The 18,470-nt window shown below is 39.9% G+C and overlaps 2 protein-coding genes across 7 annotated transcripts in view; one reads left to right on the top strand and one right to left on the bottom strand.

Moving 5' to 3' along the window:
• Window positions 1-206: 206 nt before the first annotated feature.
• On the top strand, window positions 207-16,310 carry ctnnb1 (catenin (cadherin-associated protein), beta 1). Of its 4 annotated transcripts, XM_051131065.1 has the most exons (17): window positions 207-396; window positions 6,498-6,542; window positions 6,631-6,855; window positions 7,175-7,428; window positions 7,512-7,750; window positions 7,956-8,157; window positions 10,074-10,218; window positions 10,304-10,407; window positions 10,510-10,536; window positions 10,951-11,289; window positions 11,421-11,579; window positions 11,748-11,867; window positions 13,826-13,976; window positions 14,295-14,416; window positions 14,691-14,751; window positions 15,081-15,306; window positions 15,538-16,310. In XM_051131065.1, the coding sequence occupies exons 2-16, from the start codon at window positions 6,530-6,532 to the stop codon at window positions 15,287-15,289; spliced, it is 2,370 nt and encodes a 789-aa protein (XP_050987022.1). In that variant the 5' UTR covers window positions 207-396; window positions 6,498-6,529; the 3' UTR covers window positions 15,290-15,306; window positions 15,538-16,310. The 4 variants fall into 4 exon arrangements, with proteins under 4 accessions (XP_050987022.1, XP_050987021.1, XP_050987024.1 ...); XM_051131064.1 differs by having other exon boundaries at window positions 15,081-16,310; XM_051131067.1 differs by lacking the exon at window positions 15,081-15,306.
• ulk4 (unc-51 like kinase 4) overlaps window positions 16,131-18,470 on the bottom strand; it is a 225,012-nt gene continuing 222,672 nt past the window's right edge. For all 3 annotated transcript variants that reach the window (XM_051131060.1, XM_051131061.1, XM_051131059.1), the window contains one exon: window positions 16,131-16,560. In XM_051131060.1, the coding sequence (XP_050987017.1) occupies window positions 16,467-16,560 (94 nt within the window). In that variant the 3' untranslated portion in view covers window positions 16,131-16,466. The remainder of the gene's footprint in view (window positions 16,561-18,470) is intronic.

Raw genomic sequence — 18,470 nt, forward strand, 5'->3', positions numbered from 1 at the left:
TATTTTACATACTCCCTAAATTCTCACATTTCGGTGGTCCATCTCGCAGCCATCTTTAACACTGCTCAATTTTATATCTGTAAATCACCGTTGAGTACATAAACCGCTTTAGGTTTCATTACAATAAAGAGCCAGCGATACGGGATCTAGTTTTCCGGAAGGCGGCAGGATATGCTATGGGTAGGAGTTTTTATAATGGCTAGCGCACATATGGAGTGACGCCATCTTTCCCAGTGTGCTGTTGCTGCGTGAGCGCGGAGTCCTCGCACACATTCACTCTCAGCAGGAGCTGCCGTGCGCTGCGGCTCATTCTCTCACATTTTCTCAACGGATTGTCGCCATTATTCGCGTTTAAGTACTGAAAAGCGAAAAGGGAATATACAGCTTTTGACACAGGTAAGTGTTTTCGCCGACAAAACGTGTGCTTCGTTATCGTATGGAATGTTAAGAGGGAATGTCTTTCTGCAGCTGTGGGGAGAGAGGAGGTGAATCAGCCAGTGGACATATTATTGCAAAATCACGATCAAATTCTACTTGTATTCACTCATGTAAACGCGGATTTGTTCGACTGTAATGGTATAAGCCTTTCAACGAATCAGAAAATGTGTATTTAAAGCGCCAAGTTGAGACATTTTGTGTTTTTGGTGCTAGCTTGGTTAGCAATTTAGGGCTGGAAAAGTGTTTTGTGGAGACCACTCAGCTGAATCTCTAACGCTACCTCCTTTTTTTTTACATTAATTATTACCTTCTCTGTGAATTCTTTCTGTAGAATTCAACAACTAAAGTTGGTTTAGTCTTACCGCAATCTCAAACCTGTGTTTAGGTCGGTTGTGCGGTTGTAAGTCGAAAGTTAGTCTGTGGTTAAGTAATACAAACTAGCTGTCTTTTAGTTTATCCTTTAAGCTCTGTTTTCGTATCACTGAACACGGTATGTTTTTCTCAAGCTTGTTTTTAACTAAAATCTGGAGGATATTAAGTTTGTGGTAACATTTTCTGCTCAAATGCGTGGCCAGCTCTATCACCTTGAGTTGTAAACACTTATAATATTAGTAAAGTCGCGCGCAAATAAATACTCTGAATATGACCCATATTTAGGTCTCAGTAAGAAACAAACAAAGGCATTTAAAGTGTTTGGCCGTTGAGAGGAAGTCGAGGAGGAGCTTGAGTGAAATCTGACTCTGCTGGAGCTCATGCTGATGGGGGTGGGGATCATCGGCTCGGGCTCGATGTGCGCACACAGGCTTTGCGGACGGTCGCATACCCTACCCATACATCACTCCCCACCTCTTCCCAACAATACACCCGACTGGCTTAAGCTTTACTGCTATATTCATTCTCAAATGAATTTCCTGCAGTCTGCCTTACGTTCTGTAACAGTATGGGTTTATATTTATTGTTAAAGGGTTAATTTCTTAACACAGCATATGATACCATAGCCGCCCCTGTAAGCACAACTGGCAGATTTGTTAATGATTCACATGCTTAACAAGAAAACCAAACATATGTGCCTTTTCCTCCACCTCTGCTGTGGAGTCTAACTGAAGGCAGTATGCATATCTTCCTCAGTTTTTCCTAGACATCAGGCATTCTGTAGTCTTATTTAATCTCTGATTCATAAGACCTTATGGTTGTGGTTTGGTAGTTTCTGAGAGTATGCTGGAAAAATATTTTTGCTGCTTGTTCGATTTACTTCATTAAAAGAGCTAAGGCAGCAATTGCTGAACATTATCAAGTTGCATTGTGATTAGTCCAATTAATCATGTAGAATGAAAGTTTACTTAATTCATTTGTGGAGGGTCTACATTAATCGTTTGGTTGCATTAACTGAAACTGCCTGGGTGGATTTTTAGTTCCCAGCATGCTTTGCATAAGACTCAGTTGGGAGAGTACTTGTTAATTTATGCATTGATTTAAAGCCAAAGCCCTGTAGTGTTTAATGTTCAGTTATGTTGGATATTTAAAATTTTTACTTCCACATGTGAACAAAAACTTGCAGAAAAGTGTATTTTACTTGCTGTTACAAAATTGATATTAATTTGAACCTATCAAGAGTTAACAAAATACTTATAGTAGTTGTCAAACATCTCCACACTCAGTTTGACAGTTGTGTGCATAATCAACAACTTTTAGAAAACTTAGTTTTTTGCTTTTCGAATTATGAATTCTCATTTTCCTTTCCTTCCTCTGTTTACTTTGAGTCTTCATTCCCAAACTTGCTAAATGGAAGCATCTGAGGTAGTCGTTTCAGTACAGAGTGGCTCCAGTATGTTTTTCGATCTGGTTGAGCTATACGAAGTCAGAATACACTGAACCAAGCTGTATGCTGTGTACGTGCACATTGCGCAGGCTCATGCTGTTAGAGCATCTCTCATCACAATTGACACATTTGGAGCAGATGTGTAGTATAGGATGTTCCTGGGAGCTTGCAACTAAGATCTTTTGAAATACTGCACACAATAGACAGAACTCTGAAACTGAATGCGGGTGTTGAAATCGCTATCTATGCTGCATGCCCCTGGTCACAACAGGCACTTAGCCCAAGCCATTTGGGTGGTATTTAAATTCACATGCTGTCCGAATGCCAAGGATCACAAACAAATGCCTCAGTCTTCTCAAGCCTTCTCAGGTTTCTTTGGAGGAGCCCGTCGTTCACTATAGAATAGGCACAGGGTTGGAGAGAACTTCGGGTGGTTGATCCTTTTTTTTTTTTTTTTTTAAACCCCCACCATATGTTGGGTGCTTTAAATATGGATGCAAAGCCCAGGTGCAGGCATGTGAATTGCAAAGTTTCATAGACTTTGTGGTCTAATAGAGCTCAAGCTAGAAGTGACTAATGACATGAACCAGTGGGTTTGGTCCAGGCTATTGTTTTGTGATGCAGACGTTAGCTTTTCCTAAGAATGCTGAGTCTGAAATTCTACGTGTGCATGACATAGATTTGTGTGCCAGGTTCCAAGTCAAATTCAGGCTTTGAGTAATGAGTGCTTATTTGCTGCTAATTGTTAGTAGCTTCTCTGTAAGAGCTCTATGCGGACTGTGCATCTTCCTCCTTCCCCCACCGCCATTTTCAATGTGGCCAACTCCACCCAGTAGAGGTACCAAAACATTCAGATTGGTTTCAGATGTGCATGTTGGCCTGGCAGTGAAAAACACATGCATGTGGTTATGAGGGTTGGGTTTTTCATGCCCAAGCCAGTCTGTCTGCAAAATGAAGAAACTAGTGGAGTTCAGCTAGAGTAAAATTCAGAAGAGCTCACCCAGCAGCTTTTCTAAATTCAGATGATTGTATGACCCAGTGATTAAGCTCTGGAAGGTAAATAAATACGTCCAGCATGACCTCATCAATGTCCCAGACTAACCTGAAGTGGTTTGTTAGCTCTCATTTCCATGCATCATCTCATGACTGTGAGCAAGAGGACTGTTTGCGTGTAGCTTGTGTGTGGGATTTCTTGGAGGCTGAGACTCAGTTGGCACCTCACTTTGCGTGCGAGAGCGAGCAGTAATACCGCAGGGGGGTTAAGGCCTGTATGCTGCTGGGTTTATCTCTCCAATTGACTCCAGATGTTGTGAACCGTAGACCGAGTGACTGGCTGACTGCTGTGAAACTCTCGGCAGCCCCAGGCAGAGTGCCACAGCAGCACTGTTTTACACATCCCCTTATCAAACACACTTTCCATGCTCTGCATTCACAATACTGACAGCTGCCTCCTAGAGGAACTGTCCTCGTTATTGGCAAATATATATATATATAACATAAGAGCTGACCGTGTCATTTTGACTCTCTTTGACGCAGAGCTGCACAGGATTGAGAGATTTTTGTAGGCTTTGGTGTGTCAGTTCCGTTCTCCTCCTAGACCGGGGGTTTGTTTTGGCACCTGTGTTGGTCCAGGTGAGATTTCCATTTGGAAAAACAACAACCCAGCCTGATTTTTGTTTTCACTGTTGAGCTGCGGTCAGATTAAGTGTTTTGTTGTAGTGATGCACTCATTTTTTTTTTTTTTTTTTGCAAACTAAAGTTTTAGCTGAAAATTGAGTATTTAATATTTTGTTAATTAATAAAATGTACTTGGTATTTAACAATTAAAAATGGAATTGCAAACATTTAAATTACACATTAAATATAATGTTTTTTATATTTATTGTTGAAATAAAATACAAAGACCTTGGCTTTGTCTGTCTTTGACAGATTAACACCGTAAGTAGTGGAGACATCAATAACAGGATAAATAAAAATGTTCTACTCATCTTTTCAAAATAACTTCTGGTGTTCATTCAATGTTTATTTCATGCTATAAATACTAGTAAAGGCAAAGTAATAATCGGTTCAAGTGTGCTGCCAAACAACACAGTGATAAACTGACAATTTGAAACATTTTCATTTTTCTTTCAACGGTAACACAATCTAAATTTTATTTATTGTTAGATGGATTACAAATAATCCGTTCACTATAAAAGTTTTGTTCATGCATCAACAGAAAACAGCATAAACAGACTAAAATGTTGATTCTTGGTATTCAAATAGTTAATGTTGGCTCATTAAAATGAAGATTGATTAAAATCTAGAAATCAGTATTGTCAACCAACAGCTGTTCACATGTTCACCTGTTCTGGCTTGTCTATGTTGTGTGCGTAAAACAGACTCTGACGCAACACACCACTGGAAACCGCTAATAAAGCATGACTGTTTCACTCAGTTTCCACCCAAAAACAATTTTGGCAGAAATTTTGGTGCATCACTGTTTTGTTACCATAGAGTTAAGTCTGTTGGATAATTATAGCTCTAAAATAGGCTATACTGACTTGATGTCTTTAGAGAGGCAAGCCCCATTATGTCTGTGTAATTGAGGTTTATCCATAATAGACTGTGTGCAACACCACACACATCTGTATTCCAGTCTAGCCTTTCCTTACTTGACCCAATTCAGCTCCTGAACTTGAAGAGGCTGCTTTCGAGAGCCAAATCATGACAAAAGTGCGTGCGAGACTAGAGCCCAACGAACAGCAAAAGTTATTTTTCTCTGAATAATTGCCAAAACCATGCTGCGTCATAAAGCTAAACCTCCTGTGGTGCCGTTCCACATGGACCAACAGCTCACGAACAGGAACGGCAAAATGTTGACGAGAGCTTGCCGAAATGTTCTAGCGAGTGACCTTTCCACATGCTGCAACAAGTTTGTGTTTTGTAAGCGCCGTTTGACTGAGAGGAACAGTATGTTTTGCTAACCAACACAATAGAGAGACATGGGCAGCCAGTTCTGGTCTCAAGGCTACATGTGAATGTTGGACGTCTCCGAGAGGGGTTGCATTCTGCCTGCTGACTTGGAGAGGGGTGTTGTACGTCTGAATAAAGGAGGTGGGCTTGGGGCTTGTGTTATGGTAATTTTGGAGGAGGCCTCACAAAAGGCAAGGAGACCGGGGCCCCCCAGACTGAAACACTGAATTCAATATCGCTTCGGTAGGTGTTAACTGCTGACGTTGATGGGCAATCAACAAAGAATGTCATGCGCATATTGACGCTGTTGTGATGGCGAGGATTCTGGCTGAGCACATTATTGAAGGTCGTATAAACCTTTAGCACCTCTTTTACTAAAAACCCTCATGGCTTAGAGGAGGAGATGGAGGTTGGATGTTTGGAGTGATGCTAATAGCTCAAGCTTTATCATCATGCTTGTGGAGTGACTTTGTAAAATGCTGAAAAAAAAACTCAAGGCTTTTTTTCATTGATGTTTTTTTGCTAGAAATGCATCATTAGGCTTGATAAATTCAGGGCTGTTTTCAGAGGCCCAAAGACACGTTTGTTTGGAAATGCATATTTCCATGAACAAATTATTTTATTGCACTTTCTTTAAAATAGATACAAAAAAAGCCATTTCAACTTACTATATCTGCAGAAAATTGTACAGCATTTTAGAGTGTTCTGAACTGATACTTTAAAGTTAGGAATGTCACAAATTCTCACAACCTCTATAAAACTTCATCTATGTCAGCTGGGTAAATAAAGTTTCCATGACATTATTTATATTGTTTTATATACTTAAACATAACTTTTTTTTTTTTTGGTAATCAAATCTTTACTAATTCATCTTCAGTGGCTGATAAACACACTTTTAAAAAATAGATGGCGTGATGCCTACACCCTAAACATCCCCTAAATTCCTGAATTATGACAAAGACCTTTGATTTCCTGTAGCACTGTTTATTGTTCACCCCAAGCTCTTTCCGGGGAGTATCATGAGGGACCTGCAGATAATAAGAGTGGCTGTGTGTGTAGTGTGGCACATCCTGCCTGACTCTTTCATCCCAGCTGCAGTCAGGTTAGGAGACAGAGAGCATTCAGTCCGAACACTGGGGCTTGTGTATGCTGCATGCCGGACTTTCTGGAATGTTTGTGTGTGTGTGTGTGTGTGTGAGATGGAGTTGAGTGCTATATGACAGTGAGAGGAGAAAGTTGGCACAACGAATGTGAAATTAACCATTTTGCTATGTGTGTTTTTCAGATTAGGAAGCTGTGCTTGGCTGTGAGAGAATCATGGCTACCCAATGTAAGTTATTCTAAGTGTTTCTATAGTAAAAATTTTTTTTAGAAGAGTTAAAATTTAACGTTTTGTTTTCTATCGGTTTCATGTGCAGCTGACTTGATGGAGCTCGACATGGCCATGGAGCCAGATCGCAAGGCTGCAGTCAGCCATTGGCAACAGCAGTCATACCTGGACTCAGGTATCCACTCTGGGGCCACAACCACCGCCCCATCCCTGAGCGGCAAGGGCAACCCAGAGGATGAGGATGTGGACAATCAGGTGCTGTATGAATGGGAGCAGGGCTTTAACCAGTCCTTCAGCCAGGATCAAGTAGCAGGTGTGTAGTCATTCTATTCTCCTGATTTAAAAATTCATGGAAAGAATTTAGGAAATTTAGGATTTTATATGCGTTTAGGTAAAAAAAAAAAAAAAAAGTGTTGAGTGTTCAAATAGAAAATGCAAAATTGATTAAGCTGTGAAATGCACTCAAATTGGTTTATGCAAGAGACAATTGCTTATTGTTCTAGCTTGTTTCATTTTTAGTGTGGGATTAACAATCACTTTATTATATTCATAGACATGACAGATGTTTATAGTCATTTTGATTGACTGTGCGTAAGACAGTTTCTTGATATAATGCTGTGGTTTCTCTGCAGACATTGATGGTCAGTACGCCATGACCAGAGCCCAGAGAGTCCGGGCGGCGATGTTCCCAGAGACTCTAGATGAGGGCATGCAGATACCTTCCACACAGTTTGACTCTGCCCACCCCACCAACGTCCAGCGCCTGGCTGAGCCCTCACAGATGCTCAAACATGCCGTGGTCAACCTCATCAACTACCAAGACGATGCAGAGCTGGCCACCCGTGCCATTCCAGAACTCACCAAACTACTGAACGACGAAGATCAGGTTTGAACAGATTGTTTAAAAACAGCCAGTGCTGTGAGACTGTCAAAGTGTGCGAATGTCTCAATTTCTTCTTTTTTCATCAGGTGGTGGTAAATAAGGCAGCTGTGATGGTGCACCAGCTTTCGAAGAAGGAGGCCTCTCGTCACGCCATCATGCGATCCCCTCAGATGGTGTCGGCCATTGTGAGGACCATGCAGAACACCAACGATGTAGAAACGGCCCGCTGCACCTCCGGCACCCTGCACAATCTTTCCCACCACAGAGAAGGCCTGCTCTCCATCTTCAAATCGGGAGGCATTCCTGCCCTCGTCAAAATGCTTGGGTTGGTTCTCCTTCATACTCTATTTTTAAAGACAAATATCGACCGTCATGCGGATATATTCTTTTGAGTTTGGGGAAGTTGTAGTGTGTTGGAATTCAAGGACTAGCAGGCTGAGTCATACTGAGACCTGCTCTGTGTGCTTAAGCTTGAATCCCATTATTTATCTGTAGTTTGGCTCTAATTATCATTGCTGTGCTCTCTTCAGTTCCCCAGTGGACTCCGTACTGTTTTATGCCATTACGACTCTACACAACCTGCTACTGCACCAGGAAGGAGCCAAGATGGCTGTCCGCCTGGCCGGAGGCCTGCAGAAAATGGTGGCCTTGTTAAACAAAACAAACGTCAAATTCCTCGCCATCACGACAGACTGCCTTCAGATTCTGGCATACGGGAATCAGGAAAGCAAAGTAAGAAGCAAAAACGTCTCAAATAGGGACACATCAAAGCAGGGTTCTTGGCCAAATTCACACTTGTTTACAAATTGTATTTTTCAAAAAATGTCACTCATATATAGCAGTGCAACCGCATACGTGCTATATTTAGAATTGAAGTGTTTTTGATTTGCACCTTGATGTTTTTCTTGGGCAGTGGATGTCTTGACTATTATAAGGCTGTTTTTATTTAGATAAAAATTTGAGATTTAAAATATATATTTTTAAAGAGCTCTAGGTTTGCTCTGCTTGTTTGCACAATTGCACAATTTGGCTAAACAAATTCAGTTAGGTTTTAATAGTAACTAACATTTATAATTATTTATTAGAAATTAGGGTTGGGTATCTTGTGGATTCATTGTTAAAAAGACAGCAGCCTATTAATGCCTGCCATTAATGTTAATCCAAGAACAAAAAATTATTCACTGATCTTGAATATATTTCGTAACTATAATAGGGATTAATCTTTATTTTATGAAAACAAAATCATGCAGTGTTTTTAAACTTTTGATTTAAATTTCTGTTCAGTTGTATTTATGCTATTGCTAATTTATTAGCTTGTTCCTATTTTATTACTGACTGTTTACTTGTCTTTTACCATTTAATGTTTGAAATTTATATTAGTCTAGGTTTTGCTGTGGTATTTTATTTTTTTTTTTGTTAAAACCACAGGCAAAAGATCCTCTTTCTTAGGTCTTAAGTGTTCTGTGGGCTGCTGATTTTTGGTCATGTTATTTAGCTGCAATAAAAAGCTTTGTTAAAAACAGAATAAAAATATTTGACTTATGTTATTGGAATCAAAACTAGGAATTGTTAAGAATCAGAATCGATAAGTGGAATCAGAATTTGTTAAATTCAAACGATACCAAACCCTAGTAAGAGTAATAAAATATTTAAATGTTTCTCAATTTTTTTTTATTTGTTAAACAAGCAAGCTTTTATTTTGGTGGGGTGGGAAAAAAAGACCTTAAGGCTCCTGTTTTGTTGACAACAGCTGGTTTATAAGTGATTTTCAGTTCAAGTTTGAGAAGACTGGGGCATGTTGTTCCCAAATGCACGTTGCAAGCGACCCAAACTCAGAGCAGGTGCAGAGATGGAGTTTGTCACAAATGCTCCACAGCAGGATTTAACCTGTACAGAGACACTGAAAACACTGAATCATGATCTTGTTTGTAAATGTCACACTTCACTCTGAAATATGCAGAAAATATTTAAATCACAGATTCTTATAATGACACCTAAGCTTTAAAATTAGCTTAGAGTATTATATATCGACCGTCAGTATTACTGCGTTTACACAATGTCCTTAAGCCCCGTTCACACTAGCAGCGACTTCTGTCGCTGCATGTCGCCAGAGGCTGGCGACGAGGTTGCTAGTGGGCGTTCTCACTACTGGTTGCCTTGACAGCGAATCAGGTTTCTTGCCGCTAAATTCAAACATTTTGGAGGCAAAAGACTAAATATAATATAAATATAAATTAAATCTGTACATACAAACAAAAACGAATGAAAAGCATAGCCTACTTTTTTCATTGAGTAGGTTTATCTATGGCTGAGAGAAGAGAACGATCACATGAGCTCTACCGTCTTCTTTCCTATTGGCTGTCGCTCCCGAAAGTCGCTCTTCATCTGCATAAAGTTGAGGGATTCTGAACTTTGTCGCGACGCTTGACACGCCCCAACGGTCGCTGTAGCTCGATGTCGCGCTTGTCGCCGGAAATCGCCAGCTCTCCATTGAAATGAATGAGATTGCGTCGCTTTGTCGCTGCGTGTCGCTTGTAGTGTGAACAGGGCTTTAGTCTTTTATTAACAAAGTTACACTCGTTTGAGCAGTGCAGCATTGATGGTATATTGTTAACCTGGGTACTCAAATAATTTGCTTTTCTTTTCAGCTTATCATTCTGGCCAGCGGAGGCCCACAGGCTCTGGTCAACATCATGAGGACTTACACATATGAGAAACTGTTGTGGACCACCAGTCGAGTGCTCAAAGTGCTGTCAGTTTGCTCCAGTAACAAACCTGCCATCGTTGAGGCTGGTGAGTCCATTGATCTTCAATGCAAAAAAGGTGGGAGCTGATAATTTAGGATGGTTTGACCATAAAAGCTTTGTGTTGTTTTCAGGTGGCATGCAAGCGCTTGGCCTTCACCTCACAGACCCCAGTCAGCGACTGGTACAGAACTGCTTGTGGACATTGAGGAATCTCTCAGACGCCGCCACCAAACAGGTACCGATCCATCAGTGTCTTTCCCTCAGCTCTTTTACGCTGTCTTCTGTTCTTCCTACATGAGCCCTCTCTTTCTGTCTCCCCATTGTTTCCATGGAGAAGACGTCTTTAGCAGAAGTAGATGTGCAGGTAACAGTCATTCCTGCCTTTGTCTGTGACGGGGGTTAGGGGCTGTAGCCAGCTCTGACCCCACACAGTTAGGACATCAAATTGTGGAAAAAACGTGTCGATGGCGCATGAACGGATGCTACATTTGGTTGTAATGCCTGCGCTATGTGTACATTTCACCCAGCTGTTGTTGTGGCATCAGAATTCTTGAATTTTCAAAACATTTCTGGAATGATTTTGTGTATTTAACCATTTACCCACTCATGGTAGGCTTACAACCTCATGTAACGTGTAGTAAAATGTTACGAATGGCTGTGGCTGGTCGTGTGCAGGACTAAAAAAAAAAAAAAAAAACCTGGATCGAGTTTGTCGTGGATGCATCTTCTGGGTTGAATAAAGTAGTGCATCTCAACTTTGTATCTTTCTGTTCTACAGGAGGGCATGGAGGGGCTCTTGGGCACCCTGGTGCAGTTGCTCGGTTCAGACGACATCAATGTGGTGACGTGTGCTGCTGGAATACTCTCCAACCTCACATGCAACAATTACAAAAACAAGATGATGGTGTGTCAAGTGGGCGGCATTGAGGCCCTTGTGCGCACTGTTCTTCGCGCCGGAGACAGAGAGGACATCACAGAACCTGCTATCTGCGCTCTCCGTCACCTCACATCCAGACATCAGGATGCAGAGATGGCACAGAATGCAGTGCGGCTGCACTATGGGCTACCTGTTGTGGTCAAACTGCTCCACCCTCCCTCACATTGGCCTCTTATTAAGGTATGGAGTCATCATATGAGATCACTCCTGTCTTTGTGTCTTTCATTATGCATGACAAAGAGGATTTTTTTTTTTTTTCTTTTCATAAAGGTTTATTTTACAACTTTTTAAACGCCTTTGTCCTTTCCCAGGCCACAGTCGGGCTGATCCGTAACCTGGCACTGTGCCCCGCCAACCACGCCCCGCTCAGAGAACAGGGTGCCATTCCCCGCCTGGTGCAGCTTCTGGTCAGGGCCCATCAGGACACTCAGAGACGCACCTCCATGGGTGGAACACAGCAGCAGTTTGTGGTGAGTCATGGTCACATTGTTGTTAAATTGTGAAGTTTCATTATTCTTAGGTCTTTGTACCCAATTCATACTGCAGAACATTTATATATACAAGCACACAAATTAAAGTGTACAGTTTTCTTGCAGAATGGATAGATGAATGAAGTTTTTATATGTGATGTGTTTCAGGAGGGTGTGCGTATGGAGGAGATCGTGGAGGGCTGCACTGGAGCTCTGCACATTCTAGCCAGAGACATTCACAACAGAATCGTCATCAGAGGACTCAACACTATTCCACTGTTTGTTCAGGTCAGTCACTCAAATTATCTGTCTCTTTCTTGTCTGTTATGATGTTTGTTCTATTGTCTAACAGTGTATTTATCAAGTTATCTTTTGCTTTGTCAATTCATCTGGCTATTGATCTAGTTTTTGTTTGTTTGTTCTCTCCTTTTATCTATAGTTTATTCTATCATTCTTTGTGTCATTTGTTCTAGCAGTACTTTTATCTATCATTTGGTCTATCATTATTCATCTGTCTTTCATTTGTTTGCTTTTTCTGTCTGTTAAACTTTGTCCCTTTTATATTAGCTGGCCTTAACTACTGGCTTTAAGTACTTAACATTTTAAATTAATAATTTGATAGAGTGCACTTATTTTGTACATGCACGTTTTTACAGTGTACTTGTATTTAAACAAAACGTGCATGTAATTACATCTAATTTCTGTAATTACATTTATAGTTACACTGTTGGCCCATCCCCTACACCGTAACCCACCCTTAAACCTGTCCCTAACCTTACCTGGATCCCACCTCAATAGCAGCAAAAGTGTTTTGCAATTCAGAATGAACACTAAGTTCTATTGTTATTGTTTCATTGTTCTACAGTGTTCATACAGGTGTTTAAAGTGCTTGAAGTTCTCGACTTGGAAAACTTCGAAAAGAGCAATATTCCCAAAGAGGTGCTTGAATTATTGAAAGAAAATATCTCTGAAAGTGTTAAATTTTTTTTTTAGTAAGCACACATCTTTTTACGCAAAATTCACAGAATTACCAAAAAAAAAAAAACAAACTTTTTTGCCAGTTTTAATCTCATAAAACTGTGGAGCTCAACCAGTAGTAGTACTGACAGTGTTGTGTAAACATTTTTCTGAAATTATTTACTTTTTCTTCTTAAACAGTAGAAAATATCAAACCATAAGTGAGATCTTTGATTGAAGTCCTTGAGAATCAAAAAAGTAGTGTTTAAAGTCCTTGAAAGTCAGAACTTTCGGAGCGAGTTTGGGTATCTTTTGCTTAAGATCGGAACCTAGGCGCACAAATTGCGAATCATTTGATTTAGATTGGGACTTCTGAGCGGTTTCGTGAATCTTTTTTTTTTTTTTTTTTTTTTTGTTGTCTTAAACTGTACAAAACATCAAACCATAAGTGAGATATTTGATTAAAGTCCTTGGGAAAAAAAAAGAGTACTGCTCAATGTCCTTGAAAGTTGGAACTTAGGAGTGGGTTTGTGAATCTTTCGCTTTAGATCGGAAACTAGGAGTGTGGATCGCGAATTGTTTGATTCAGGTCAGGCCTTCAGAGTGATTTCGTAAATCTTTTTTTTTTTTTTTTTTTTTTTTTTTTCCCTCCAGATTTTTTTTTCTTAATCAGTAGAAACCATCAAACCATAAGTGAGATCTTTGATTAAAGTCCTTTTCTCTCTTTCCTATTTTACAGTATCTGTACAAGCCCTGTTTCTATCTGTTGTTTATTCGGTTTATTTGTTTGCTTGTTCTAGCTATCATTTATTTGCTTGTTCTAGCGATCATTTGTTTGTTCTATATATTGTTCTGTCGTTCTATCTGTCATATGTTCTGTTAGTTTTGTTGTTTTATGATGTCATTCTGTTTCTCTTGATCATTCTTTGGTTTGTTTGTTCTGTCAGTCTAGTTATTCTATGTATTGTTCAGTCTGTCTTTTTTTGTTATATTTATCATTCAGTCTGTTTATTCATCTGTCTATCTATTCTTTTCTTTCTCAGTAGCTTGTTTTTGTCGTTCTGTCTCTCTCTGTTCGTAATGTCTATTGTTTTGCTGTTTCTTTAATTTATCTATAGATTGTATGCTTGTTCGTTCAGCTTTTTTCTGTTTTCTGATTTTATCACTCTTTTGTTCTATAGTGTTTTTGTTAAGTGAATTGAGAATTAAAGGGTGAATGATCCTTTTTTTGGTACTAAAAATTCTAGTTTGGTCCTGTTTGACATGCCTCTCTCTGTCTTTCTCTGCAGTTGCTGTATTCTCCTATCGAGAACATCCAGCGTGTAGCTGCAGGTGTGCTGTGTGAGCTGGCTCAGGATAAGGAGGCAGCCGAGGCCATCGAGGCAGAAGGAGCCACCGCTCCCCTCACAGAGCTCCTCCACTCCAGAAACGAGGGTGTCGGTGAGTGTGTGCTCCCTCACTTATTAGACAGCACGTGTATGTGCGAGCACAACCGCCACAGAATAATGCAGAAAGACATCAATTAAATTTAAATAATGGCAGCACAGAGTGTCACTGCCTCCCAATGTCTCAACATAAAGTTTGAAGAAACTAGTTAAACTTCCACAGAATATACAGAAGCAAGTGCGAGTAGAAAACACTATGCAGATTTGTTTTCCCAGCTATGCATGGATTTCCACTGGAGGCAGTGGCTGGGGTGAGCAGGGCTGGCTCGAATGTTTTCTCGGTCACACTAACGTTGCTATCTCTCGCCCACAGCCACGTACGCTGCTGCAGTTCTGTTCCGCATGTCTGAGGATAAGCCCCAGGACTACAAGAAACGACTGTCTGTGGAGCTCACCAGCTCTCTGTTCAGAACTGAGCCCATGACCTGGAACGAGGTAAGGGGGCTCATCTCTGCTAAATCCTGCAATCAACGCTGGCACACAGCCCTGCTGTAGATTAAGCCTATAAATTCCCAGCGCATTACAGAATCGGTTATGGCAGATGTGGGTGTTACATTTGTGAATTTACTGGGCAGGTGCTTCTAACAAAGCACGATTGTTTTTATGAGCCTCAAGCACTTTGAAAGCATTAGCGGAACCGATTCAGTTGAGATGCACGCAAAAGCGAGCGTTTTTCTCATGCATCTTTTTCTCACGTGTCTGTTTGCAGACTGGCGATCTAGGGCTGGACATCGGCGCACAGGGAGAGCCTCTGGGCTACAGACAGGACGGTAAGTTGATCATTTTCACAAAAGTGATCAGCTCTCAGCATCTGGGTGTGATACTCACTAATCCACTGCTTCATCAGCCTTCACCCACCAAACCTAGAGACACGCCTGGCACTCTCACAGGATTAGTGAGAGCTTCAGACACTATTCGCTTTTCATAATTATTGTTCTAATGCAAAGAAAGTGAAATAGTAAGCGTGTTTTCGTTCTGGTCTTGTGGGTCTGAGGTTGTGCTATTGTGAGCTGCCTGTTTAATATGCTTCCTCTAACGTACGTGTTTGTGTGTGTGTGTGTGCTCCCTCCACTTCCCATCCACTCCCTTCGTCCTCCAGACCCAAGCTACCGCTCCTTCCACTCCGGAGGTTACGGGCAGGATGCCATGGGAATGGATCCCATGATGGAGCACGAGATGGGCGGGCACCACCCGGGCCCAGATTACCCCGTTGACGGCCTGCCTGACCTCGGCCACGCCCAGGACCTGATCGACGGGCTCCCGCCGGGCGACAGCAATCAGCTGGCCTGGTTCGATACCGATCTGTAAATACAATGACTTTTTAGGTGAGGCACAGAAACGCCCGAACACGCACTCGACGCGAATGGCCGGTTGTGTTTGATCTGTGCTGACCGCACTGTGTGTAGGAGATTTTGAAAGGCTGGAGTAAAGCACGCCGGTAGCAGAACTAATCCGAACTGCATCCGAATTCATTAGAGTCCTGTATGTGTGCGCGTGTGTTTCTGCCCTTTAATGGGATTCTAATCTGTTTGTCCCCTCTTTTCTCTCTGCTGCAGCTGTATCGTCTGATCTGAATGAACCTGCATTGTGATTTTGGCCTGTAGAGTTGCTGAGCGGGCTCAAGAGAGTGGGCTAGTTTCTCTGAAAGTGCCTGACACACTAATACAAGCTGAGTTTCCTATGGGAACACATGGAAGTAAAACTTTTGTTCTGGTCTTGGTCGGTCAGAATTTGGTGTGATTGACAGAAGAAAGCCCAAAAAGCAAATCCTAAGATGGAGTTTTCAACCTTAGCCTTGCCTGTACTTTTTATTACGTTTTATTTTTCAAAGGATATTTCGGTCTGTAATGGTACTTATCTAGCTTGCTTTATGATACTCGTCTTTTATTTTGCAGAACTTTGTATTCCTTTCGACTGTCTCTCTTTCTCTCTCATAGTGTTGAGTTATAGTGGTAATGATCCATCAAGATTTTATCGAGTTTATGGTGTAGAACACTAATTAATCAGTTGAATTGTATTCTTATCAAATGTAACATTGTGTAGCTTTTGTATAAAACCAAGAATTGGAGAAGTCCAAATATCAGCTCTCTTGCTTTAAAGAAATCACAAATGTTCCAAAGGGTTTGCAATCAGTTGGGGCCAGTTTTGCTTTTTTTTTTTTTTTTTTATTTTTATTTTTATTTTTATTTTTTTCCTCCTGTCTTGATCTATTTTTTTGATGGTAGCTTTAGAAAGGTTTCGAAAAGAACCCCTAATTATTGTAGCCTGCGATTGTTGGTTGGAGACTTGGTAATGACCTGGCTAAACAATAAAATGGACTTTAAATTTATCTAATTGTGGACATTTTTATTTTTAGAATACACTAAATGTGAACAAAATGCTGCAATCATTTTAGAACTACAGAGGACATTTTACAACCACTATCACAAGAGTGCAACAGTTTCTTGTGAAATGCCTTTTATAATGTACAAAAATTACACACATATTAAATACCAGGTGTAAAACTTAGTTGTGCTTGGGACCCAATGCCTTTCAGAATCTCTGCAGCTAGTGATTCCACTGCCATGTCTGACTGGGACCTGGAACAGAAAACATGGAGTTAATTTCATAAATTAGTAGTCCAAACATTAACTTGCACTACTAGTCAAATTTTCAGAACAGTAAGATTTTTATATATATATATATATATATTTTTTTTTTAAGAAGTCTCTTCTGCTCACCAAGCCTGTATTTATTTGATCCAAAGTACAGCAAAAACAGTAACCTTTTGAAATATTTTTTACTATATCTCCACTCCATTTGAATATATTTTAAAATGTTTATTCCTGTGATCAAAGCTACATTTTCAGTATCATTACTCCAGTCATTCTAATATGCTGATTTGCTTTTACAGAAATTAATACTTTTATTTAGCAAAGATGCTTTAAATTGACCAACAGTGATGATTAAGACATTTATAATGTTACAGAAGATTTATGTTTGTTAAATGCTGTTGTTCTAAATTTCATTCATCAAAGAAACCTCAAAAAAAAATCTACAGCTGTTTTCAACAATGTTTTTGAGCAGCAAATCAGAAAATTAGAATTTCTAAGGATCATGTGACTGGAGTAATGATACTAAACATTCAGCTTTGAAATTACAGGAATAAATTACATTTTAAAATATTCAAATAGAAAAGTTATTTCAAATAGTGTAAACATTTCAAAATTGTACTGTTTTTGCAGTACTTTGGATCAAATAAATGCAGGCTTGGTGAACAGAAGAGACTTCTTTAAAAAAACAAACAAACAAAAAATCTGACTGTTCAAAAACTTTTGACTGGTAGTGTGTGTGTGAAAAGTCCATTTACTTAAAAGCAAGCACACAGGGCAACTTTCAAGCTCATCATCTTAAGTTGGCAACCAGAAGCCCTTGTCTGTCACAGTGTCTTATCTGGTGTGCACACTTGTGAGATGCTGCAAATGGTTTTGGCCTGTCAGGTGTGAGTACACTGTCCTGATGAACAACAGCATGTAAGAGCGATGCACTAGGAAGCAGAAGCAATAAACCAAGCTGCTCACCAAGCACACTCTCATCCTTGTTTCCTCCACTGACATTGTAAAAATGTAACTTTGCCGTTGATAATGTACTCTAAGGTGGAAAAGAATGCAAGGCAACAATCTTAAGTCTTCTAGTGTGAGTTTGGCTTTGTTCGACTGACCGTGAGCTGAAGGCCATCATGAACTACATCAGCTTATGCTTGTAAATTAATATTTCTAACCCTTACGAGAGTGTTTTTGTACCAGAAATTGAACTGGATTATTTAAATGCATTAAGCATGTAGCGCATTAGATTACAGTCAAAACTTATTCACAATGGTTGTTTACTTCATGAATATGGTAATTAGAGAGAAGTGCCAAGCACAGACCTGCTTAAATAAGATAACAGCGCTGTCCACATACATTATTGATGCAGACACTGTGAATTTCACCCTAAATTAATTACTAATTTAAAAACTTTAAATATTTCTCCAAATTAAAACTGAGAAGAGGTAACCTGAACCTGTGCTAATTCAATTCTTTTAACGGAGCATAAATTATTTACAAATCAAGTAGATATTTTTCTGAGGTGCATTCATCATTGTTTGTCTGTTCGATATACCCTAAAGCAAGAAAACATAAATTAGCAGAACAGAGTTCTGCTGAAAATAATGCTGCATTACAGTTCTTAGCGTTGTACAATGATGTATTGTTCTACAAGTTAACATGAAGCCCATTCATAACCCATTTTACTGTTTAGAAATACATAATGTACATATTTTTGAGTAAAACTTGTGTTTGGAATTGACTGGATTGTGAAGTTAGTTCTATATTAGAAAGATAGCCAGATCTAAATGTGAGTTTGCAATATATTGTTGAGCAGATGTAGAATTCAAAGAAAAACACACTGATGAATCGAGCACAAGACCAGCAATGTGGCTTAAAGTAACCAAATTTAAACCAAATTTAAA

This window comes from Labeo rohita, chromosome 16 (genome assembly GCF_022985175.1).
Source record: "Labeo rohita strain BAU-BD-2019 chromosome 16, IGBB_LRoh.1.0, whole genome shotgun sequence".
NCBI lineage: Eukaryota > Metazoa > Chordata > Actinopteri > Cypriniformes > Cyprinidae > Labeo > Labeo rohita.

What these genes read in the sequence shown, in the direction of transcription:
- ctnnb1 (XM_051131064.1), top strand. An exon ending in TACTGAACGACGAAGATCAG is followed by an intron (nt 7,429 to 7,511) that starts GTTTGAACAGAT and finishes TTTTTTCATCAG; the next exon opens with GTGGTGGTAAATAAGGCAGC. An exon ending in CTCCAGAAACGAGGGTGTCG is followed by an intron (nt 13,977 to 14,294) that starts GTGAGTGTGTGC and finishes TCTCGCCCACAG; the next exon opens with CCACGTACGCTGCTGCAGTT.